The 24838-nt window shown below is 45.5% G+C and overlaps 1 protein-coding gene across 1 annotated transcript in view; it reads left to right on the top strand.

The window, feature by feature from the left end:
• Window positions 1-3868: 3868 nt before the first annotated feature.
• The window catches only part of CIZ1 (CDKN1A interacting zinc finger protein 1), a 31244-nt gene continuing 10274 nt past the window's right edge, over window positions 3869-24838 (top strand). The window contains exons 1-9 of the mRNA XM_087879498.1: window positions 3869-4340; window positions 8122-8234; window positions 11671-11834; window positions 12641-12758; window positions 16829-16883; window positions 18677-18768; window positions 21141-21211; window positions 22162-22338; window positions 23754-23884. Coding sequence (XP_087735624.1) covers window positions 4246-4340; window positions 8122-8234; window positions 11671-11834; window positions 12641-12758; window positions 16829-16883; window positions 18677-18768; window positions 21141-21211; window positions 22162-22338; window positions 23754-23884 — 1016 coding nt within the window. The 5' untranslated portion in view covers window positions 3869-4245. The remainder of the gene's footprint in view (window positions 4341-8121; window positions 8235-11670; window positions 11835-12640; window positions 12759-16828; window positions 16884-18676; window positions 18769-21140; window positions 21212-22161; window positions 22339-23753; window positions 23885-24838) is intronic.

The following is a 24838-nucleotide window of genomic DNA, read 5'->3' as shown; positions in this document are numbered from 1 at the left end:
AAATTTCTGGGGTTTTAAAATTGAGCCGAATTATTTAATAATTTTAAATAATTTTAATTGATGTTTGTCTTGTGCTTTTAATCGGCTGTACACCGCCCTGAGTCCTTCGGGAGAAGGGCGGTATAGAAATAAAATTATTCTTTATTCTTTAATCTGCACGATTAATTTTTTTTTTTCCCGATTTCTATCTTTCCGTGCTCAGTGTGTCTCTTCGGCACCGCGCCCAAGGGGAGCTAGGTATGACTTTCAGCTTGGAAATTTTATCTTTTCGTGCCACAGCCACCACCCCTGACTAATTTTGAGAATCTGGCTTTTTTTTTTCCTCGCTGGGAGGGAGAGCCATCTGCCAGGATCGTCCTGTCCTTTTGTGTGGGTATATATTAAAAAAAAAAAGGACAGCCCAGATGGAGCCCTTCGTCCCCCCCCACTCCCCCGGGATCCTGCTGGGAAAAACGTTGGATGCAGAAAGCACTGGGATGGAATGGAAGCCTGGGGATCGGTGGAAGGGACCCCCACCTCCCCATGAGTTAAAACAGGATCCAGTTTCAGGGCCTTTAAGCCCCCCCCCCCAGAGAAACCAGTGAAAACCAGAAGCAGAGAGGTGGTTTGGTAATCTTAGTTAGGCCCTGGGTGGATGTTTCTTAATCTTGCCATGTTTTAACAGAATAACAAGAGTTGGGAGGGTCCTTGGAGGTCCTCTAGTCCAACCCTCTACTCCTGCAGGAGATCCTGTAACATCAGTGGAGTTCCAAAATAATCTCCTTCTCCTTCTCCTTAGCCTTCTCCTCCTCCTCCTCTTCTTCTTCTTCTCCTCCTCCTCCTCCTCCTCCTCTCTTCTTCTTCTTCTTCTTCTTCTTCTTCTTCTTCTTCTTCTTCTTCTTCTTCTTCTTCTTCTTCTTCTTCTTCTTCTTCTTCTTCTTCCTCCTCCTCCTCCTCCTCCTCCTCCTCCTCCTCCTCCTCCTCCTCCTCCAGGTTGGAAAAGGAGGATAGAGCTGATTTGCTAGGATATATTTCTTAATAATAATAATAATAATTTCTTCTTCTTCTTCTTCTTCTCCTTCTTCTCGTCTCTCTTAGCATTCAACCGCCAATCAATAGCGATATTTTTCCTCTGTTGACAGGAGTCTCTTTCTAACCTCTGCCCACCGGCCAGAGTTCGTGTTTGTCTTGGCTAACCTTGGCACCCTAATTAAAAGCTTGGAGTCCTTTTTTTTTCTCCTTTGGCTGTCCTCATTCCCACTCTCTTCCTGCCTCTTATGTGGGGGTGGGAATTTTGCAGGGTCTTCCTGCACCCCATAGAGGAACCTCAACATTCAAACAGCTTCTCCTCCTCCTCCTCCTTCTTCTCCTTCTCTGCTATTATCTATTTTCTCCTCCTTCTTCTGGTCTTCCTCCTCTTTCTCTCCTTCTTCTTTCCCTCCTCCTCTTCTTCTTCTCCTTTTCTGCCATTATTATCTATTTTCTCCTCCTTCTGGTCTTCCTCCTTTCTTCCTCTCTTTCTTCTTCCTTTTCTCCTTGTCTACCATTATCTATTTTCTCCTCCTTCTTCTGGTCATCCTCCTCTTTCTCTCCCTCTTCTTCCCCTTCTCCTCTTCTTCTCCTTTTCTGCCAATATCTATTTTCTCCTCCTTCTGGTCTTCTTCCTTTCTTCCTCTCTTTCTTCTTCCCCTTCTCCTTTTCTGCCATTATCTATTTTCTTCTCCTTCTTCTGGTCTTCCTCCTCTTCCTCTCCCTTTTCTCCCCCCCCATGTAAAATTGGAACACTGCCATACCCAACAGTAGGGTCAGCCCTGACTCTGCCCTACAACCACTGCCAGGCCCCAAAAAATGCCAACATTTTGCCCTCATCAAGTTCCCTGTTTTGCAGCAGCTTCTCCAAGCAAGGACGCAAGATCTGTTGACATGGCAACAACTACGGGGATTTTTAATTTGTTTTAACTTTTGCGGCAAACCTCTCCGGCTTTCACTCGGGCTGGGCATCATCAGCTAATGGCAGCTGGCAAAGTCCAGGTGGAGGTGGAGGAGGGGGAGAGCTGGTCTTCTGCCAAGAGGGTTCTTTAAAAAGCACCTTGACGCTCATTTGTTCCCGTAGGTAGAAAGAAGCCGGTTGGCAGCGTGACCGAATCTCAGTTCTCAAGGTGTAAAGAACATTCGCTCCTGCGGAGAGGAATTTAGGCAGCTGCTGCTTCAAAACAAACTCCAAAAAGAACAATTTGATTGAAGAGGAAGAGGGAAAGATTAGAATTGGTTTAATAAAAATGAAGAAGAGAGTCACAACAGCTATGAAATGGGGTCTGAGAGATAGATATGTAGATCGATCGATCGATCGATCGATCGATAGATGATATATATATGAGAGAGAGAGAGAGAGAGAGAGATATGGATGCATGGATGATAGATAGATCTAGATAGATAGACAGACAGACAGACAGATACCGTGTTTCCCCGAAAATAAGACCCTGTCTTATATTTTTTTGAACCCTGAAATAAATGCTTGGCCTTATTGCCATATCGCAAGAGCCTGAGTGGCACAGTAGTCTAATGCTACTGTTAAAGGTAGTATTTAGCTTCCAGCTGCCTGCAATTACTGCGAGTTCAATTCTCACCAGGCTCAAGGTTGACTCAGCCTTCCATCCTTTCTAAGGTGGGTAAAATGAGGACCCGGTTTGTGGGGGCAATAAGCTGACTTTGTATAAAAATATACAAAAGTATGAAGGCTATTGCTTAATGCCTTGTAAGCCGCCCTGAGTCTCTGGAGAAGGGCAGCATATAAATAAAAATAAAATAATAAATAAATAAATAAAATAAAAGCCCGATTGGGCTTATTATCAGGGGATGTCTTATTTTGGTAGATGGACGAGATAAAAGAGAATAGATGATAGGTAGATAAGTATATGATACATTAGACAGACAGACAAACAGATAGATGGTAAGAGATAGATACATGATAGATAGTAGATAGATAGATAGATAGATAGATAGATAGAGATAGATAATAGACAGATGGATGGACAGATAGGTAGATATGGTAGATAGACATGATAGATTAGGAAGGAAATAGATATTAGATAGGTAGGTAGGTAGGTAGGTAGATGATAGATTAGACAAACAAACAGGATAGATAGATAGATAGATAGATAGATAGATAGATAGATAGATAGATAGATAGATAGGCAGGCAGGCAGGCAGGCAGGCAGGCAGATTAGACAGATCGATAGATAGATGAAATAGATGTTAGGTAAGTAGAGAGATGATAGACAGACAGATAGGTATGATAGATAGCTAGATGGGATGAGATAAAAGATAGAATAGATGATAGGTAGATGATAGATAGATAGATAGATAGATAGATAGATAGATAGATAGATAGACAGACAGACAGATAGGTAGATATGGTAGATAGACATGATAGACAGATTAGGTAGATCAAATAGATGTTAGATAGGTAGGTAGATAGATGATAGATTAGACAAACTAACAGGATAGATAGATAGATAGACAGACAGACAGACAGACAGACAGACAGACAGAGAGACAGACATGATCAATTAGATAGCTAGCTGGATGAGATAGATGATAGGCAGGTAGGTAGGTAGATGATAGATCAGACAGACAAACAGATGGTAGATACATGATAGGCAGGCAGACAGAGATGGTAAATAGACAGGATAGATGAAATAGATGGTAGGTAGGTAGGTAAGTAGCTAGATGATAGATTATTAGACAGAGACATATATATACATGATAAATGATTGACTGACTGACTGAGCAGGACTTAAAAATCCCCCAACTATTTTTAAAATTCTTAAGAGGGGGGGGACAGGAGGGGAGGGCCATCTAATCCCTCCGCCCTCCCCCCGCTGTCCCTCCCCTCTCCCCACTCCCCCCGGTCTATGCTCCTCCTCCTCCTCCTCCTCTCCTCCTCCTCCTTGCACCCCAGGCCTTGGGGAGAGGGGGGAGGGCCGCCTCGAAAGACCCTCTCTCCGTGTCCTGTGTGTCTGTGTGTGTGTGTGTGTGTGTGTGTGCCTTGCTTGCTGCGCCCAGCCTCGCCTCCACGGCCTCGGAGCGCAGAGCCGCGCGCCGCCCTTTTGCAGGCGCGCTCCCGAGCCTGCCGACCCAGGAAGAGCCGCCTTCTCCTCCTCCTCCTCCTCCGTCCGCCAGCCGAGGCCGGGTTCCCGGTCGGTCCGCCTTCCCTGCCTTCCCCGCGGCGCCCTTCCTTCCTCCCCCCCCCCGTCCAACCCAGCCATGTTCGGCCAGCAGCATTTGCTCCGCCTGCAGCATCTCCTGCAACAACAGCAGCAGCAGAGCCCCGCGGCTCCTACCCAACCGACGCCCAGCCGGTAAGCCCTTTGCTTGGCCAGGCCGGCGGCCTGGGCCCCGGGGAGGAGGAGGTGGGGAGTGGGGAGTCCCCGCCGCGCCCCTTCCCTGCGCCCTGAGCCGGCCCGCGGCGCGCCCGCCTCCCCTGGGGCCGTGCGTAACGGTGCCAAAAAGGGTACTCTGTTGTTGCGCGCCCCCGCGGGGAGATCTGGGGGGGCGGGGGTGGGGCGTGACTTTGGGGGTGGGGAGGGGCACAAATGGGGGTCCCCTGCCGGCGACCTTCTGCAACCGGGGTGCCCTCCTTTCCTCCCAGTCCCCCCTCCCCTCAAAAGACAGGGGGGATGATGAATGCGCTGCCCACCCCAAAGGAACCAGCTGTCTGTCTTTTTTTTGGAGAGGTCCAGCTTTCTCCCAAGTTCCTTAAGTCTCCTGCTCCCATGCTTCTCAGCTCAGGTTCCCATGCTTCCCAACTCAGGTTCCCATGCTTCTCAGATCCAATTCCCATGCTTCCCAGCTCCGGTTCCCATGCTTCTCAGCTCCCCATGCTTCTCAGCTCCAGTTCCCATGCTTCCCAGCTCAGGTTCCCATGCTTCCCAGCTCCAGTTCCCATGCTTCCCAGCTCAGGTTCCCATGCTTCTCAGCTCCGATTCCCATGCTTCCCAGCTCAGGTTCCCATGCTTCTCAGCTACAGTTCCCATGCTTCCCAGCTCAGGTTCCCATGCTTCTCAGCTCCGGTTCCCATGCTTCCCAGCTCAGGTTCCCATGCTTCTCAACTCCAATTCCCATGCTTCTCAACTCCAATTCCCATGCTTCCCATCTCAGGTTCCCATGCTTCCCAGCTCAGGTTCCCATGCTTCCCAGCTCAGGTTCCCATGCTTCTCAGCTCAGGTTCCCATGCTTCTCAGCTCAGGTTCCCATGCTTCCCAGCTCCAGTTCCCATGCTTCCCAGCTCAGGTTCCCATGCTTCCCAGCTCAGGTTCCCATGCTTCCCAGCTCCGGCTCCCATGCTTCCCAGCTCCAATTCCCATGCTTCCCAGCTCAGGTTCCCATGCTTCCCAGCTCCAATTCCCATGCTTCCCAGCTCAGGTTCCCATGCTTCTCAGCTCCAGTTCCCATGCTTCCCAGCTCAGGTTCCCATGCTTCTCAGCTCCAATTCCCATGCTTCCCAGCTCAGGTTCCCATGCTTCCCAGCTCCAGTTCCCATGCTTCCCAGCCTGCGTAGAACCCTCCGCCCCTTACCCAAAGGGGAGGACCCCATTGGGTAAAGTACCTAGAACCAGGGATGAAATCCAGCAGGTTCTAACAGGTTCTGGAGAACCGGTAGCGGAAATTTTGAGTAGTTCGGAGAACCGGCAAATGCCACCTCTGGTTGGCCCCAGGAGTGGAGAGGGAATGGGGAGTTTGCAATATCCTTCCCCCCAGGAATGGGGTGGGAATGGGGATTTTGCAGTAGCCTTCCCCCCAGGAGTGGGGAGGGAATGGGGATTTTGCAATATTCTTCGCCCAAGAGTGTGGTGGGAATGGAGATTTTGCAATAATCTCCCCCCCCAGTAGGGAGGGAATGGGGATTTTGCAGTAGCCTTCCCCCAGGTGTGGGGAGGGAATGGGGACTTTGCAATATCCTTCCCCCAGGAGTGGGGAGGGAATGGGGATTTTGCAATATCCTTCGCCCAGGAGTGGGGTGGGAATGGAGATTTTGCAGTAGCCTTTCCCCAGGAGTGGGGAGGGAATGGGGATTTTGCAGTATCCTTCCCCTGCAAGTCCACCAAGCCACGCCCACAGAACCGGTAGGGGAAAAAAATTGGATTTCACCCCTGACCCCAGAACCCAGGTTTGCAAACTCTTTGACACCCCACTGTTAAAAAGAATAGACCCCCCACCACCCTTCCGCCGTCTCTCCCTCGTCTTTGGGATTACAAAGCCCATCGCTCCCCTCCCCCCTCCAAGGAGCTAGAGTAGGAAGCTTGGCTGTGGAGGATGGATGTTTTGACTTTCTTGCGCAGGCCCAGGAGAACAGGAATTGTGCAAAGGAATAACTTTTGGGGCTTCCCCCCTTGCGGGAAAGGCTGTAGATGGGGGTCCTCGTTTGGTGACTGAAATGGAGACCCGCAACTCGGGTCGTTAAGCAGAGCGGTCGCTGAGAGAAACGCTCACATCCCACAGTGGCCTCCAGCTACGTTGCTGGGCATGTTGGAAATTTATTGCTTGGAGAAAAACACATTTTCCATCCCCCGGTGTGCCTGCACCCCAAAACACGGGAGGGGTGCAAGAGGAATTTTGTTACCAGCAGATTCTTTTTTAAGAAGGATTACAAAATTCAGCTGTCCTAGATCTGATTGGATCTGTGAAGAAAGCATCGAGCAGATGCTGAGGATTTTGGGACGGGGCCGTTTGAGATGATTTAGGCTTCTAATTTGAAACGTGTTCCGTTTCACAGAGGCTTTTTAGTGGTGGCCCCCCCAAAGTGAAAAACACCAAGCGAGGCCCCAATCGTCTTGCAAGGAAGCTTGCTAACCACAGCTGGATGCTGTTTGTTTGTTTGTTTATTATTAATTTATCATTTGCCGTCCATCTCGTTTCCAAGCGTCTCTTGACTTCTGCTTACAACAGAAACAAACCCATTAAAATCATCGGGGATAAAATATACCCAATAATATCACAATCCAAACAGAATAAAAATAATAAAAATGGAGACAGGAGGCAGACAGGATGTTTACATCCCTTTTTTTTTTGGTGGTGGGGGAGGAGTTAGTTTAGTTTAGTTTAGTTTTATTAAATTTGTATACCGCCCTACTCCCGAAGGACTCAGGGCGGTGAACAGGCACAAGATAAAATACAGAAATACAAAAGTTAAAAACAATTTAAAACCAAATTAAATAATATTGGCCCGCGACAATTAAAATCCCAATAAATTTAAAACCAATGAAAATTTCAATTTAAAATTTTAAAAAGGGAAGAAAAATTAGGCCAGGCTGGCTTGCTGGATAAGAGGGTCTTAAGAGCATGGTGGAAGGTGCGCAGATCTGGGATCCTCCGTATCTCCGGGGGGAGCTCGTTCCAGATAGTGGGTGTCCCCACAGAGAAGGCCCTCCCCATGGGGGCCGCCAGTCGACGGTTTTAAATACAGGTAGTCCTCGACTTACCACAACTGAGCCCAAATTTTTCTGTTGTTAAGTGAAACGTGTGCGGAGTGAGTTTGGCCCCGTTTTACGACTTTTCTCGCCTCCCACTGTTGTTAAGCGAATCCTTGCAATCGGTAACTTAAAAACACGATTGGGAAGCGAAGCTGGCTTTCTCCGCTGACTTTGCTCGTCAGAAAGAGGTCACCAAGAGAGGATCACGGGACGCTGCAACCGTCATAAATAGGAGTCAGTTGTCAAGCATCCGAATGTAAATGTGTGTGACCAGGGGGATACTGCAACGGTCATTAAGTTTGAAAAACGGTCGTAAGTCCCTTTTATCAATGCTGTTGTAACTCGTGACCGAATTGGTCACTAAATCATTATCATTTAACAACCCCATAATCCCTTGTGGGGTGGAGTCTGGGCAGCTGAATGGAGCTAGCAGAGTGTTTGAATGGCCAGATGCCTTTCCTGTCACCAGAGCTGAGTTTTGTTCGGCAGATATATTCTCATTGTGCCCAGAGAGAGAAATAGCTGCCTCTACCTAGGATCAAACTTACTGCCTGATTGAGAGGTGAGAGCTCCACCTCTAGGCCACCGCACCACTCCACCAAACCGTCACTAAATGAATTGTTATAAATCAAGGATTACCTATATTCTGGTCCTTTCCTCCCCCCAACAGAACGGTGACACCATCCCAGCAACAGATGTTAACTCTTCAGGCACCCAGTCCAGCGTCGCTACTCAACGCCAACCCTGTGCTCCAGCGAGCCCTCCTCCTGCACCAAATGCAAGGTACAATCTCTTCCACATTTTCCTCTCCTTCCTTCCGCCCCGATCCAGACAAATACCTCGACCCGAGTTTTACGCAGGGTTCCCGAGAACTTTTGATTTCAGTTTTTTGGATGCTATTTTCAGTGTCCAGTTTTTAAGTCTAGAAAGCTTAAAAACTGACCTGCCTGGATTTGTTCTGTTTTGCCATTAAGGGGAAGCCCACCCTGTAATTTCTAAATCCTGGTTTACAGCTCAAATTTTCTTTGGCCAATGATTCAGAAGACCTGTGTGAACAAGCACAGATTAGGCGGAACCTGGCTCAAAAACAGTTAACTCTGAGAGGGACTTTGGAGTCCTAGTGGACGATCGCTTAAAGATGAGCCAGCCGTGTGCGGCAGCAGCCAAAAAAGCTAACACAATCCTTGGTTGTATAAACAGGCACAGAATCAAAATCACGGGAAGTCTTAGTAGCGCTTTATAAAGCCTTAGTAAGGCCACATCTGGAATAAGGCTTCCAGTTTTGGTCACCACGTTACAGAAAAAGACGTTGAGACTTTGGAAAAAGTGCAGAGAAGAGCAACTAAGACGATTAAAAGGCCTGGAGACTAAAACATATGAAGAAGGGCTGCAGGATTTGGATTTGGCCAATCTAGAGAAAAGAAGAATTAGGAATGACATGATAGCAGTATAATATTTGAGGGGCTGCCACAAAGAGGAGGGGGTCTAGTTATTCTCCAAAGACAAGAAACAACGGTTGGAAACTAATCGAGGAGAGAAGCAACCTGGAGTTAAGGAGAAACTGCCTAACAGTGAGGACAATTAACCAGTGGAACAGCTTGCCACTGGAAGTCATGGGCGCTCCATCATTGGAACTTTTTAAAGAAGAGTCTGGACAGCCACTTGTTTCAAATGGTATAGGGCCTTGATGGCGAACCTATGGCACGCGTGCCACAGGTGGCACGCATAGCCATATCAGTGGGCACCCCAGCTCAGCTCCAGCGCTCATGCCAGTTGATTTTTGGGCCTTCTGGGCCCACCAGAAATAGGGAAACTTCTTGTTTCCTGACTCCGGAGGGCCTGGAGTGGGTGGGGAAGGCCCGTTTTTCTTTCTCACCTGGATCCAAATCCTCTCTATGCATCTGGGGAGGGCGAAAACAGCCTTCCCCATCCCTCTAGAGATCCTCTGAGGCCCGAAATGGCCCACATAGAATTATGGGTGTGGGCACACATGTGTGCGAACCTCCCCCGCCCCCCCCTTCCTGGCACGTGATGGCAAAAAGGTTAGCCGTCACTGGTATAGGGTCTCCTCCTTCAGCAGGGGGTTGGACTAGAAGACCTCCAAGGCCCCTTCCAGCTCTATTCTATTCTTAATCTTTTGGCCGCGTCGATGTTTGGTTCCTCCCGTGTGTAACTTGCGAGGTTTGCAGGGAGCAAAATAATCTCTGGGATCCTTTTTCAGTTCTTGGTGCTAGGGGAGGTTTCCGCCAACTGTGATCTGAACCCTGAGCCTCCTTTGGTCACCGACCGGTTTCCATTTCGGAATATTTGATGCCGAGACATTTGAGTAAAGAGTCGGTGGCTGAATAATTCAGGAGTTGCTCCGTTTATGGCCCTTTCAAATGTCTTCCTTGGCTCACAAGCAGATGTTCTTCTTACCATTCGGATATCAGCTCGGGGCTGTCTCCGCGAATCGCAAATATTACCCTTAAAAGCGTCTCGATGGATCTGCAATAAAACCGGAGGGAATGGATTTATTTTATGGATTGATCACCATTACGGGAGAATCGGGTTGCTCCGTGTTCCGGATGCAGGGGGCGAGCTCCAGTTGTGTCCAACACACTTCAATTTCCTTGCCAGCCTCCTGAGCTTACCCGTTACTGCTATTATTATTAGATTTTTTTTTAGAACATAATAACAAGAGTTGGAAGGGGCCTTGGAGGTCTTCTAGTCCAACCCCCTGCTCAGGCAGGAAGCTGTCTAGAGTAGACCATTTCAGACAAACGGCTGTCCAGTCTCGTCTTAAAAACCTCCAGTGATGGAGTACCCACACCTTCTGGTGGCAAGCAGTTCCACTGGTTAATCGTCCTCACTGTTAGGAAGTTTCTCCTCAGTTCCAGGTTGCTTCTCTCCTTGGTTAATTTCCGTCCATTGTTTTTTTTGTCTTGCCTTCTAGAAAATAAGTTCAAATAACTGGAATCCTGCTATCGTAGCACTCCTAGTCCTTTTCTTTTCATTATCCTGTCATTTTTATTTTTTAATTTAACTATTCATTTGTAACTGTTGTGGCCCGTACGCAGCCTGTGCGGCTGGTGGCTGATTCGGACAGCGAGGAGGCTGGTGTGGTGCTGTGTCAGCAGCCTGTGCAGCTGGCGCTCTAGTCGGACAGTGAGGAGGCTGGAGAAGAGGTGGTGCCAGAGGCAGGGATTCAGCCAGGACCTTCAGAACCTCCAGAAGCTCCCATAAGTGAAGAGGAAGAAGAGGAGGAGCCTTTTCTCGATGCACGGGCGCACAGAGCTGCCAAAAGGCAGGAGTGACTCCTCAGGAGGAGGTCTCCTCGACAGTAAGGCTTGGGGCTAATTGGCCACTCCCTTAGCCTATTTAAGGAGGAACGCCGACTGAAGCAATTTGCAGGGAACAACTTCCGTTCACTCTCCTTGATCTCTCTGCAAATTGCTTCTGGGCTTTCTGCCAACCCTAGTAAGATTACGATTATTTATTCTTTGGATTTTTGTAGGCTGTTAAGAAAGTTAATTAACAGCCTTTGTTTGAAAGAAAAAACTGATTTAATTTACTAAACTAATATTTGTACAGACTTCGTGTGTGCTGCATTCTTTGGGGTCCGTAGCTGGGGCAGAACAGTAACTCAAGGCAGAGAACACCCTAATATTCCTCCCTTCCTCCTATTTTCCTCACCACAGCAACACCCAAAGTCACCCAGCTGGTTTTCACGCCTAAGGCAGGACTATAACTCACTGTCGCCCAGTTTTCAGGCCAGTGTCTGAATGACTTCTCCCAACGGACACTCCGTTACATTTCTGATGCCATCCTAAAATCTGTTTTCTTGCGTTGTCTTGTCCGAGTTTGGTCATTCCCGCCCAAGGCGATGGGGGCCAACACACCGAGCCTTGGTTAACTTAAACTCCCTGGGCTGTAGGATCCCGAGTTCGAAACACGCCCTGCAGTGCCAACCGATCCCCCATAACCTCTCCCATCTAAATCCAGATTCAGTACAAACTTTGGTTTGTTTGGAAAATACAGTTGTTCCACAGCGGCTGGAAATTCCTTTGGTGGGCAGGAAGTGTGGGAAGCAGCCAGCCAGTTTTGGAAGGCCCCAAATTTTGCGCAATGTCTGATGTACTTTCTCTCTCTCTCTCTTTCTTCCTTTCCTGGCTGTGTTTTTGTGTGTGTGTGTGTGTGTGTGTGTGTGTGTGTGTGTGTGTGTTTGGGGTCTTTACAGGTAACCTCAGAGGCTTCAATGTGGCCGCCGCACCTGTACTACAGCAGTTTTTCCCTCAAGCCACTCGGCACTCTCTGCTGGGCCCCCCACCCGTCTCCCTCAAGCCCCCCCACCTGGGTTTCCCGGCCCTCCCGTTTCATCGCCAGAACCGGCCCTTTCGTAAGGTGAGTTTCTTCCTCGCATTTACGTCTCACCGATCCTCGCAGAACAACACCCCTGCGAGGTAGGCAGAGTCAAGAGGGAGCTCTTGGCAGTTCAGGGGCGAACAGATCCTCCGTTGTTTCTGGTCTAAAACCAACCATTTTTTTAGCCATATGCGGTTGTGACGCATATTTTGAACGACGGAGCCGCAGCTGAGGGACGAAAGAACCACATGCGGCTCCAGAGCTGCAGGTTGCTGACCCCTTGTCTAGCCCCTTCTCTGGATTATGGTCTCTCTCTGCTTTTCTGCCTCTCCCAAAAATGTCCTTCAAAAGGAATTATGAAACACTGTCCTTGCAATTCACTTCCCTTCGGGGGTGAAATGCTACCGGTTCGCTCCGGTTCGCGCGAACCGGTAGTAAAAAAATTCTTTAAAAACGTTTTTAAAAAAAGGTTCCAATGATTGTGCGGCAATCAATCTGCTGTGCTGCCCAATCGTCAGAACCTTTCTTTTTTAAAGATTTTTTTATTACCGGTTCCGGCAAATAGATAGTAAAAAATGCTTTAAAAAGATTCCGACGATCACAGCTGTGCTGCGTGATCGTCGGGACCTTTTTTTAAAAAAACTTTTTAAAGCATTTTTTTTATTACCTATTCGCCTGAACGGGTAGTAAAAAAGAATGCTTTAAAAAAAAAAAGTTGGCCACGCCCACGCAGCCACACCTCACCAAGCCACGCCCACAGAACCGGTAGCAACACATTTTACATTTCACCACTGCTTCCCTTGTTTTGTTTTTTAAAAAAACCTAAAATCTCTTTTATACTGCAGGATTTTCCCAGGGTTCCGGAGAGGAAGCGAGAGGCAGACGGCGCCTCGTCATCCGTACCAGGGCAAGGCGAGGAAGGGGCTGCACCGGTGGGAAAGCAGCCCGGCTCTCCCCCTTCAGGTAGGGCAAGGCCTCTCTTAGTAGGTGAAAAAGAGTCGGGGGTCTTCAGAGGCTGATTTGGCTGGCCAATGTGTTCTGTCCCCGTCTCACACACGCACACAAACAGACAGCCGGGGGTTAAATAAACTGGCAGACAACCAATTCTTCTGATAAGACGCTTGGCAGCAACCTAGTAGCTGCTTGCCAAGAACTTTACTCAATAAACAAAATACCCACAGTCAAGAATTGTCCAGTTCGTAAGATAAATCCAAGGCCGATAATGTTGTTTCCAAAGATGCAATGTGACTCGATAGTAGTTAGCTTTGTCCGTCACAGAGTCTGAATGGCCACCTCACCCCCTTTTATACCCTGTGGGGTGTGGTCCAGTGACTCAGCCTAATCTCTGGCATGCCTTTTCTTCTGTTGTGCGCGCTTATCTCTGCGACGCTGCCGAGGATCCAGCCAAGACTCATTACCCTCATCACTGTCCACCTGTGTCTGCGTGAACATGCTTGGCCCCGACCCTATCTCTTGCCCTTCGGCGGACACCGAAGGCATTGCCAGAGAGGAGGGTCCTGGAGAGGGAGGCCTTGCCAACTCCTCTCCTTCCCTCTCGGAGTCCTCTCCTGCCGATGGCACAGGCTCAGTTAACGGAGCCACAACACAATGAGATATTAGATGAGGAAGGAGACAGAGTGGATTCGATTTAAATCAAGTCGATTTAAATCACGATTTAAATCACCAGTAAAAAGGCTTGATTTAAATCAACTTTTTAAATTTTTAGAACCTTTTAATATTATTATTTGCAAACAAAACGAAGGCTCCCTATTTAGCTTGCAGAGCTTCGGAGTCATGGGACGAGTTTACCCAAAATGTAAATATTGCAGAATATACAGCAGCCTCCTCATGCTATATAACTCAGCTCCATTTCAATGCCAAATAAACTTAAATTATGAATGGATCTTAAAGAGAAGACTACCTCTAGATAGATTTTTTTTTTGACTCCCAAAGCATTTTGTTAAAATAAATTTGATAAAAATCCAAAAAAATCCAATTTACCTTTGTAAGATTTTTGGTTAGCAATTTGGATTTATTTCTATTTATTTTTAAACCTGCCACTTCACCCAATTCTTCTATTTTTTTTAATCAATTTGGGGGCCTGATTTTAGAGGTTCCTCAATTATAAAGACCATATCGTCTGCAAAAGGCTTGCAATTTGTACTCCTCATTTTTTAATTGTCAATCCTTTGATCTCTCGATCTTCCCTAATTTTTTTTTTTAAGAGTGGCTCCAATAAATAGATGTAGATGTGTAAATAGATGTAAATAGCAAGAAAGGATCTCCTGGAAATAGCTGAAGGAATAAGTGATATGTATATAAACGTATGTTTTATACATATCACTTATATGTATACATATACATAAAACACATGTTTTTTTTCAAAATAAAAAACTTTTTAAACAAAAAATCCAATTTACCGTATTTTTCGGAGTATAAGACGCACCTTTTTTCCCCCCTAAAAGAGGCTGAAAATTTGGGTGCGTCTTATACTCCCAATGTAGCTTTTTCGAAGCTTTTTTTCAGCCCTAACGAGGCGCTAACGATCATCATTTTTTTTAAAAAATGTTATCTAATTCTGGGTTTTATTTAATTGACCAAACTAAGTAATAATTTTGGTTGGCAATTTTGTGATGTTTGTGTGTCTATGTTTTTCTTGACTGTACACCGCCTTGAGTCCTACGGGAGAAAGGCGGTATAGAAATATAATAAATAAATAAATAAATCTTCCCAGTTTTGCCTGCTCCCTCGATTCTCCCACTTGTGCTTTAACAAGTAAAGGATCTCCATGCTTTGCTCCGACTCTCAGCTGTTCTTTAGAAGCTTTTTTTCAGACCTAACTAGGCGCTAGCCGAGTGAAGCGATCTGCTTTTCTCATTGCTGCTTCCTCTCAGCTGTGCCTTAAAAGCTGCTTTTTATCCCTAACCAGGGGATTAAAAAACCAGCAAACTAATGTGCTGAAGCTGACCAGACTAAGAAGGCTAGCTAGATGGTAGGCAGATTCCCCCCCCCCTATTTTCCTCCCCAAAAACTAAACTGCGTCTTATACTCCGAAAAATACAGCTAAGTAAAAAAAAAAAAAAATCTGATTTAAATTTTAAAAATCCATTTTTTATTTTTATTTTTAAAAAAATCATCGATTTTTATCCAGCTTGGAAGGGAGACCTTCAGGACTCAAATAAGAGCAGGAAGAGGCGTTGCAAATCCCCCCAGTCACATGATGAAAATAGAGAACAAGAAGATAAACGCACGGTCACTCAAGCACTCGTCACTTCTCGTCTGGACTATTGTAACGCTCTCTACATGGGGCTCCCCTTGGGGTGCACCCGGAGGCTCCAACTGGTGCAGAATGCGGCCGCGCGGGGGATTATGGGAGCGACGGGGCGCTCCCATGTGACTCCTCTCCTGTGCGAGCTGCATTGGCTTCCGGTGGACTTCCGGGTGCGCTTCAAGGTGTTGGTGATCACCTTTAAAGCGCTCCATGGCTTAGGGCCAGGGTACTTACGGGACCGCCTTCTGCCACCAATTGCCTCCCACTGGCCAGTTCGCTCCCACAGAGAGGGCCTCCTCAGGGTGCCGTCGGCCAGACAATGCCGGCTGGCGACCCCCAGGGGGAGAGCCTTCTCTGTGGTGGCACCCGCCCTCTGGAACAATCTACCCCCAGAGATACGAGTGATCCCGGACCTCCGGACTTTTCGTCGGGCCCTAAAAACCTATTTTTTTCAGTTAGCCGGACTGTCCTGATTTTATGGTTGGTTTTAAAATTTGATACGGATTTTAAACTGATAAGTTTTAAATTACGGGCCAAATTTATTTAATTATTTTAAATCTATTTTTAACTTTATGTATAAATGTTTTTTATCTTGGCTGTTCACCGCCCTGAGTCGGAAAGGAGAAGGGCAGTATAGAAGTTTGAAAAAATAAATAAATAAATAAATAAATAAATAAATAAATAAATAAATAAACAAACAAACAAACAAACAAACAAACAAACAAACAAACAAACAATATTATAAGATATGGGATTTATTTTATCAATGGTTAGATAATAAAATATGGAAATGAAATGGGGATGAGACTGTTAGAACATAAGAATGGTAAAAATATATAAAATATAAAAAATATAAAATATAAATATAAATATAAAAAATATATAAAAATGGCATGACTATTGTTGATTGAGGACAAAGAAATGAATGTTATAGTATAAATATTTGAAAATATTTGTTATGAAAAGAGATTAACGAAGATTATACTACAATGATACTTATCAGATTGGTAATATGAGAAATCAGATAATTAGTAAGTAATGAATATGGTGAGGAAGCACAAAAGATTTGTAACCGACCGACACACTGTTTGCAATTGTATGGATGATGGATTTATGTTTTATGTTTTTGTTTTAAAATTTAAAAAAAAATTCTTTCAAAAAAAAAAAATTCAGAGGCTTGGCCACTGACATGTACTTATGACGGTTGCAGAGTCCCGGGCTCATACAATCCCCGTTGGGGACTCCTTGACCCACAAAGTCGATAGCAAAGCCAGATTCACTCAACAACCCTGTTCCTCACTGAACGACCGCAGAGCTTCACTTAACTGGAGGTAGTCCTCAACTTACGACCACAGTTGGCCCCAACATTCCTGTCGTTAAGTGAGACATTGGTTACCGTTCTTGCCAACAGCGGTTACGTTCATTAAGTTGGCAACCCAGTTGTTCAGTGGCTTCCCCGTTGACTTGGCTTGTTAGAAGGTCACAAAAGTGAATCATAAGTCATAAGTATGAACCGGTCGCCAAGCCGCTGAATTTGGATCTGGGGAGGCGGTGAAACTCTGAAAAACAGTCAAAAGGGGACATTTTTCCGCTCCGTTAGTAACTTTGCTCACTAAACGGACTGTTGTAAGTTGAGGGCTACCTGTACGGCGGCAAGAAAGTCGTAAAGTGGGACAAAAACTCACTTAACGGCCGTCTCGCTTGGCCACAGAAATTTTGGGCTCAACTGGAAGGACGTCAAATCTATTTTTCTGCCTTGCAGAGACCTTCTTGGAGTCTTCTCAAGATGGCGAACCAGCGGCCAAACTGCCCCGAAGGTAACCATTATTTCCTGCAAGGGTCATTTGAAAATTCCTCTCTTGGATATAGAAATCCTCCGTCATCCAGGTCCTGGTTGTCCCAAAAGTCCTTTTTTCGTTTTCCAAGAGGAAACTGGACTTCCTTGGTTTTTCTTTGAAGACGTTTCGCTTCCTCATCCAAGAAGCTTCTTCCCCTCTGAAGAAAAGAGCCGAAGAAGAAAAACGGGCCTTCCTTACCACCACCACCCCGAGGTCCTCCAGAGGCAGGAAACAGCCTGTTTCCCTACTTCTGGTGGGCCCAGAAGGTCCGAAAATCAGCTGGCCATCACGGAGATAGGATAAGGGATAGGATAGGATAAGGGGTAGGATAGGAGTAGAGTAGAGTAGAGTAGAGTAGAATAGAATAGAATAGAATAGAATAGAATAGAATAGAATAGAATAGAATAGAATAGAATAGAATAGAATAAGGACTGGACAACTGGACTGGACTGGACTGGACTGGAATAGAATAGAATAGAATAGAATAGAATAGAATAGAATAGAATAGAATAGAATAGAATAGAATAGAATAGAATAGAATAGAATAGAATCAGATACAGAATAGGGTAGGGTAGAGTAGGATAAGATCGGATCGGATAAAATTAGAATAGAATAGAATAGAATAGAATAGAATAGAATAGAATAGAATAGAATAGAATAAGGACTGGACGACTGGACTGGACTGGACTGGATGAATAGAATAGAATAGAATAGAATAGAATAGAATAGAATAGAATAAGGACTGGACGACTGGACTGGACTAGACTAGACTAGACTAGACTAGACTAGAATAGAATAGAATAGAATAGAATAGAATAAGGACTGGACGACTGGACTGGACTGGACTGGATGAATAGAATAGAATAGAATAGAATAGAATAGAATAGAATCAGATACAGAATAGGGTAGGGTAGAGTAGGATAAGATCGGATCGGATAAAATTAGAATAGAATAGAATAGAATAGAATAGAATAGAATAGAATAGAATAGAATAAGGACTGGACGACTGGACTGGACTGGACTGGATGAATAGAATAGAATAGAATAGAATAGAATAGAATAGAATAGAATAGAATAAGGACTGGACGACTGGACTGGACTAGACTAGACTAGACTAGAATAGAATAGAATAGAATAGAATAGAATAGAATAGAATAGAATAAGGACTGGACGACTGGACTAGACTAGACTAGACTAGACTAGAATTGACTTGACTTGACTTGACTTGACTTGAATTGAATTGAATTGAATTGAATTGAATTGAATTCTTTATTGGCCAAGTGTGATTGGACACACAAGGCATTTGTCTTCGGTGCCTAAGCTGTCATTGTACATAACAGCTATAAGTGATAAATCAAGATCCTAGTCCTCATAAAGATACATTCATCATGAATCCTAAGACACAACACTTAGGGATTAGTCGTAGGCTACTAAATAAGCAATCAACCTCAATCATTTTATATAGGAGACACTATAAAAACGATATAAATCGTAAAGATACAAGCCACAAGGTTATAAGTAGAAAAGGAGACAGGTAATAAGAAGGATGAGAAAAAGAATAGTAATCCAGTCTTAGTAAATAGTTTGACAGTGTTGTAGGAATTAGTTGTTTAGCAGAGTGATGGCATTCGGGGGGGAAAAACCGGGAGCTTCAAATTCCTCGTGTGTCCAATCCGACTTGGCCAATAAAGAATTCAATTCTGTGCGTATTCCTATTCCATTCTACTCCCATTTTTTTATTTTTATTTTTTTTTGGTTCCTTGCCCCGCTAGTGAAGTGGAGATCTGCGACGCTGAAGATGCACCAGATCTTCCCAAAACAGAAGATGCTCAAACCGGAAGAGACTCCGAATGCGTGGCAACAGGTAGGTATTGATGACCTTTGCGACGTTTTTTGGGGCTCCTGTGATTGCCATTGGCCGGCTTCCGACAAGCAAATTCTTTTTTTTTAATAGTTTTTTATTTTTATTTCTCATAAACACATTTACACATACAGTCATTTCCATCGTTTTTTATTCATCTTTTCTTTTAGCTTTCATTTTTCATTTTTACTTTTTCGGGGCTGCTCTTTTATCCTTTACCTTTACTCCAACCTTTCTTTTTCTCCTTCCCTTCTCTTCCTTCCTCTCTCTCCTCCTACTTCCTTCGTTCTTTCTCTCCTTCTCTTTCCTACTTCCCCTTCTCTTCCCCCACTCCTCTCTTCTTCCCCCCTTCTAACCTTCTCCTCTACTCCTCTTTCCCCTCCCTTTTCTTCATCTCTTTTTCCCTTTCTTCTCCCTCCTACTTCCTTCTCTTTCCTACTTTCCTTTCTCTTCCCCCACTCCTCTCTTCTTCCCCCTTCTAACCTTCTCCTCTGCTCCTCTTTCCCCTCCCTTTTCTTCCTCTCCTTTTCCCTTTCTTCTTTCTCCTCTCCTCCCTTCTTCTCCCCTTCTAACCTTCTCCTCTACTCCTCTTTCCCCTCCCTTTTCTTCCTTTCCTTTTCCCTTTCTCCTTCTTCTCTCCTTCTCTTCCTTCCTCTTTCTCCTCCTCCTTCCTTCATTCTTCCTCTCCTTCTCTTTCCTACTTTCCTTTCTCTTCCCCCACTCCTCTCTTCTTCCCCCTTCTAACCTTCTCTGCTCCTCTTTCCCCTCCCTTTTCTTCCTTTCCTTTTCCCTTTCTCCTCCTCCTCTCCTTCTCTTCCTTCCTCTTTCTCCTCCTCCTTCCTTCATTCTTCCTCTCCTTCTCTTTCTTACTTTCCTTTCTCTTCCCCCACTCCTCTCTTCTTCCCCCCTTCTAACCTTCTCCTCTGCTCCTCTTTCCCCTCCCTTTTCTTCCTCTCCTTTTCCCTTTCTTCTTTCTCCTCTCCTCTCCTCTCTTCTCCCTTCCTTTCTCTCTCCTCCTTCCCCTCTCTCCTGTTGTTTGCCTTTTCAGTTCAATCTAAAGTGCTATTCGAGCAGCCCCGATTTTCTAATTATCTTTATTCTCATTTCAATTTCTTATTCCATTATTATTTATTTTTATTTCATCATTTGCGTACATTTTTCTAATATCTCACTTTTTTCCCTTTTTCCCCTCCTCCCCTTTCTCCTTTTAACTTGGCATCATCTGGGTATCTATTTTTCTATTTTTATCTATTCTCTATCTATTTTATTTCTATATTCTTATTCATATTTCTTTTCTAACCAAATCATAAAATTTATCCCATATCTTGAAATACATGGACTCCTCTTTAGCTTTTATTCTCAATGTTAATCCCATTGGAAGGAGAAATTATAAAGAAAATTTTAGAATGTGCAGAAATGAATAAATCGACAAGCAAATTCAAGGAGGGGGGGGCGGGAAGACGGAACTGTCTGATTTGTTTAGTGACCGTGGCAAAAAAGGTCATAAAATCAGGCAAATGATTTATATCCCATTACAAGCAAAATCCAAATGTATAATCCAAGTATAATCCAAATCCAGATGATATATATAATGATTATATTAGCGATGGCAATTACAGTCTCAATGATCATAGGTCAAGGACTATAGGTCATAGGTCAAGGACTATCAATACAGGTAGTCCTCGATTTACAACAGTTCATTTAGTGACCGTTCAAAGTTACGACGGTGCTAAAAAAAACCTGATTTACGACCGTTTTTCACACGATCATTAAGGCATTCCCATGCTTATGGGAGCAAAATTCAGATGGTTGGCAACTGGTTCATACTTACGACAGGTTGCAGCATCCCAGGGTCACATGATCCTCTTTACGACCATCTTACTAACTTCTCAGCGGCAGTGATTCGCTTAACAACGGTGGCAAGAAAATGGAGCAAACTCACTTAACAAATGTCTCGGTTAACGACATAAATGTTGGGCTCCATTGTGTATAAATCAAGGCAATACCTGTAGAAGGATCTACAGCCAAGAAGAAAAAAATTTTAAAAAAACATGCTAAAGACATAAAGTTAAATATTCTTACAAGTTCTTTGTATCTCATAGAAAAAGGAATAAATGCTTCTTGGTTGGAGAGAAAAGCCAAATATTTTGAGAAAGCTTCCCTGCCCTGAGCAGGGGCTGGACTGGATGACCTCCAGGGACCCTCCCAAATTTCTACAGCTCAATAAGCAGGGGTCCTGAAGGCCATGCAGTCCAGCCACCATTCGGCGGAGTGAAGGTTTGCCTTTGGCTCGTTTCTACACAGCCAAGGAGAGGTCTTCCGTCTCTGAGGATCTGAGTTCGAATCCAGACTTCCCCACAGTCTCTGTTTCCTAGATGCTGGGGAAGGGGACGTCACCGTGGAGGCTTCAGAGGAGAACTTTGAAGAGGAGGAGAAGACCTCAGAGGTGAGCCAAAAAGGGTGAGGGGGTGAATAGAGGTGGACTGGCCCCGAGTTCTCCTCCTGCTAGGACCAGCCCCAGAGGGCCTATGACAATTTGCCACGGCCAACTCGCCACATTCAACTTGCCACGGCCAACTCATCATGGCCAACTTGCCACGGCCAACTCATCATGGCCAACTCACCACATCCAACTCATCACGGCCAACTCATCATGGCCAACTCATCATGGCCAACTCATCATGGCCAACTCATCATGGTCAACTCGCCACATCCAACTCATCATGGCCAACTCATCATGGTCAACTCATCATGGTCAATTCGCCACATCCAACTTGCCATGGCTAACTCAACATGGCCAACTTGCCACATCCAACTCACCACATTCAACTCATCATGGCCAACTCATCATGGTCAACTCAACATGGCCAACTTGCCACATCCAACTCACCACATTCAACTCATCATGGCCAACTCATCATGGCCAACTCATCATGGTCAACTCGCCACATCCAACTCATCATGGTCAACTCATCATGGCCAGCCAACTCATCATGGCCAACTCGCCACATCCAACTCGCCACGGCCAACTCGCCATGGGACAGCTCGCCACAGCCAACTTGTTGCGGAATAATTCGCGGTGGGACAAGAGTGACAGAGAAAGGAATGGTGGAATGGAAACACTAAAGAAAGGATGCAGAAAGGAGGGACGGGATGAAACGCGGATGGCAAACACGGAAATATTTTGTATCCCGTTTTCAAGAATTAAATGGAAATCGTTAAAACTGTCCTGCGGCGAGTTGGCTGTGGCACGTTGTCCCATTCTGATTCCCCAGATGCCCGAGGGGCGCAAAACAGCTGCCCAGATGTGGCCGGAATAGGGAACGCTTCCTTTCCGTTTGGCGAAAGCGCCTTCTAACCCCAGAGAGTTGAGCCGTGCCCTCTCTCCCTTGCCAGGTGCTGAGCAACGCCGGTGCCTTGAAGGTGACCATCCAACAGAGCAGCGAGAGCAGGGCCATCAGCACCACGTCGGCCATCAAGCCGGGCCCCTCCGGGCCCCCCCAGCAAGCCCCTCCCGGAGCTGCCCTGAAATTCTACTGCTACGTCTGCAGAAGCAACTGCTACAACCAACAGGTGCAGAGGAGGGGGGGGTAAAGGGCTGGGGGGGGGGCAAAGGGCTGGGGGGTGTGAGGCATTTCCCAAGGGGGAGCTTGGGGGGGAGGCTTGGGGGCAGGATAAGTGGGTTCTGTAAACGCCTCTGTCTAGGGAGAACCAGGAGCCACTTCCAGGTTTTGTTGAAGAAGAAAATGCTGAAGTCCTTCGAGAAGGAGAAGAAAGCAGGTTTGTCCCTAAAAGAAAAGAAAAAACAGACAACAAAAATCTACCAGTCGTGGCTCCTTGTCTGCATGTACAATGGCCCTCCCACCCTCTTTTCCCTTCTCTGATCTTCCTTTCCTTTCCTTTCCTTTCCTTTCCTTTCCTTTCCTTTCCTTTCCTTCCTCCCTGCCTTCCTTCCTCCCTCTCTCCCACTCCCTTTTGCCTTCCTTCTCTCCTTCCTTTTATCCCTCCCTCCCTTTCTTCCTCTCATCTTCTTCCTTCCTCCCTCCCTCTCATTTTCCTTCCGTCCGTCCATCCATCCTTCCTTCCTTCCCTCTCCCCCTCTTTCCTTCCATTCAGAAGCGAGTATCACTCATTTAACAATGGTTATGTAAGAGTGGAAATCCTGGTCCCAATTATGTGGTCATAAGTCAAGGACTATCAGTATCACCAAGCTGGCCTTCTTCCCTTTAGCTCTCTCAGTAAAAAAAAAAAAACTGATTTGATTTTCTTGCTTGCTTTGCAAGGGTCCGGATTCCAAGGAAGGGACTGGTTGGATGGGAGAGCTAACCCATTTTCTCTTCTCTTCTCTTCTCTTCTCTTCTCTTCTCTTCTCTTCTCTTCTCTTCTCTTCCCTCCTCTCCTCTTTTCATCCTTCCCCTCTTCTCCTCTTCTCTTCTCCCCCCTCCTTTCCTCTCCTCTCCTTTCCTCCTTTCTTTCCATTCTTCCCCTTCTCTTCTCTTCTCCTCTCTTCTCCCCCTCCTTTCCTTTCCTCTCTTATCTTCTCCTCTCCTCTTTCCATCTGTCCCCTCTTCTTCCCCCTCCTTTCCTTTCCTCTCCTTTCCTTTCCATCCTTCCCCTCTTTTCTTCTCCCCCTCCTTTCCCTTCCTCTCTTCTCCTCTCCTCTTTTCATCCTTCCCCTCTTTTCTCTTCTCGCCCTCCTTTCCTCTCCTCTCCTCTCCTTTCCTCTTCTCTTTCCATCCTTCCCCTCTTCTCTTCTCCCCCTCCTTCTCTTTCCATCCTTCCCCTCTTCTCTTCTTCCCCTCCTTTCCTCTCCTTTCCTTTCCTCTCCTCTTTTATTTCCATCCTTCCTCTTCTCTTCTCTTCTCTTCTCTTCTCTTCTCTTCTCTTCTCTTCTCTTCTCCCTTTCTCTCCTCTTCTCTCTCTCTCCTCTTTCTTTTTCTCTTTCTTTCTATTTTCTTACTTGCTTTCTCACGCTTGTCTTGCTGCAGAATTTCCAGACTCACCTGTCAGGGATTCAACATCAGCAGCGGCTTCAGGAAATCCAGGAGAGAAGCAATGTTTGCCTCGTCTCCAAGCTGCCTTTGGGAAAGGAGCCGGCGGTGCCAGCCGAGACAGACGGGTAGGTGTGCAGCATGCAAATTAAGAACCTCAACACACAGGAAAAAACAGGAAAATAAACATTGGCAATACCATACAAAGAAAATTTATATAAGTTGTTCTACAGGTGGCACCTTCCACCAGCGAGATTGGCAAAAATGTTTAGAAATTCATCACCAAGATGTTGGAAATGCAACCACGAATTAGGCACATACTGTCATATGTGGTGGTTATGTAAAAAAGCACAGGAGTATTTTTATTTTTTTTTTAATTTTGATTTATATGCCGCCCTTCTCCGGAGACTCAGGGCGGCTTACAGTGCGCTAAGCAATAGCCTTCATCCTTTTGTATATTTATACAAAGTCAGCTTATTGCCCCCACAACTGGGTCCTCAATTTACCTACCTTAGAAAGGATGGAAGGCTGAGTCAACCTTGAGCCTGGCGAGATTCGAACCTGCAGTAATTGCAGGCAGCTGGTCTTAATAACAGGGTGCTTGACAGAAGATCTATTTATGGTTGGTGGAAATAACTGGAGAAGAAATAAAATATAAACCAGAACTATTCCTATTGGGAATCATAAATGGGAAATATAGTAAAGGGGTAACTTACTTAATTATACATAATATAACAGCAGCAAGAATGAGTTTTGCCCCAAATTGGAAAAATAAGGAAACTCCTCTAGAAGATGAAGTGATCAAGAAAATGTGCAGAAATGGATCTTGGAATTGAAAAATAAAGGAGAGTCAGAATACCAGGAGATAGGGAGCAAATGGTATCAATGGTTGGGACAGAAAAGGGATTCGAAAAACAAGAACTGACTAGGATTCATAAAACGGAGAATTAGAGTTATGTATGTAACTACAATAGAATGATAATGGATAAAACAAACGTTTAAGTAATATAGATAGAAGAAGGATGTCTTTAGGTATGTAAATACTGAGCAGACTAATTGTATATAAGTAATGAGGTATATAC

The sequence above is a fragment of the Pantherophis guttatus genome, chromosome 16 (genome assembly GCF_059756535.1).
Source record: "Pantherophis guttatus breed Tessera chromosome 16, ASM5975653v1, whole genome shotgun sequence".
Classification (NCBI taxonomy): Eukaryota; Metazoa; Chordata; class Lepidosauria; order Squamata; family Colubridae; genus Pantherophis; species Pantherophis guttatus.
Note: the sequence above shows the minus strand (reverse complement) of the source record. Positions and strands in the feature narration are given on the sequence as shown.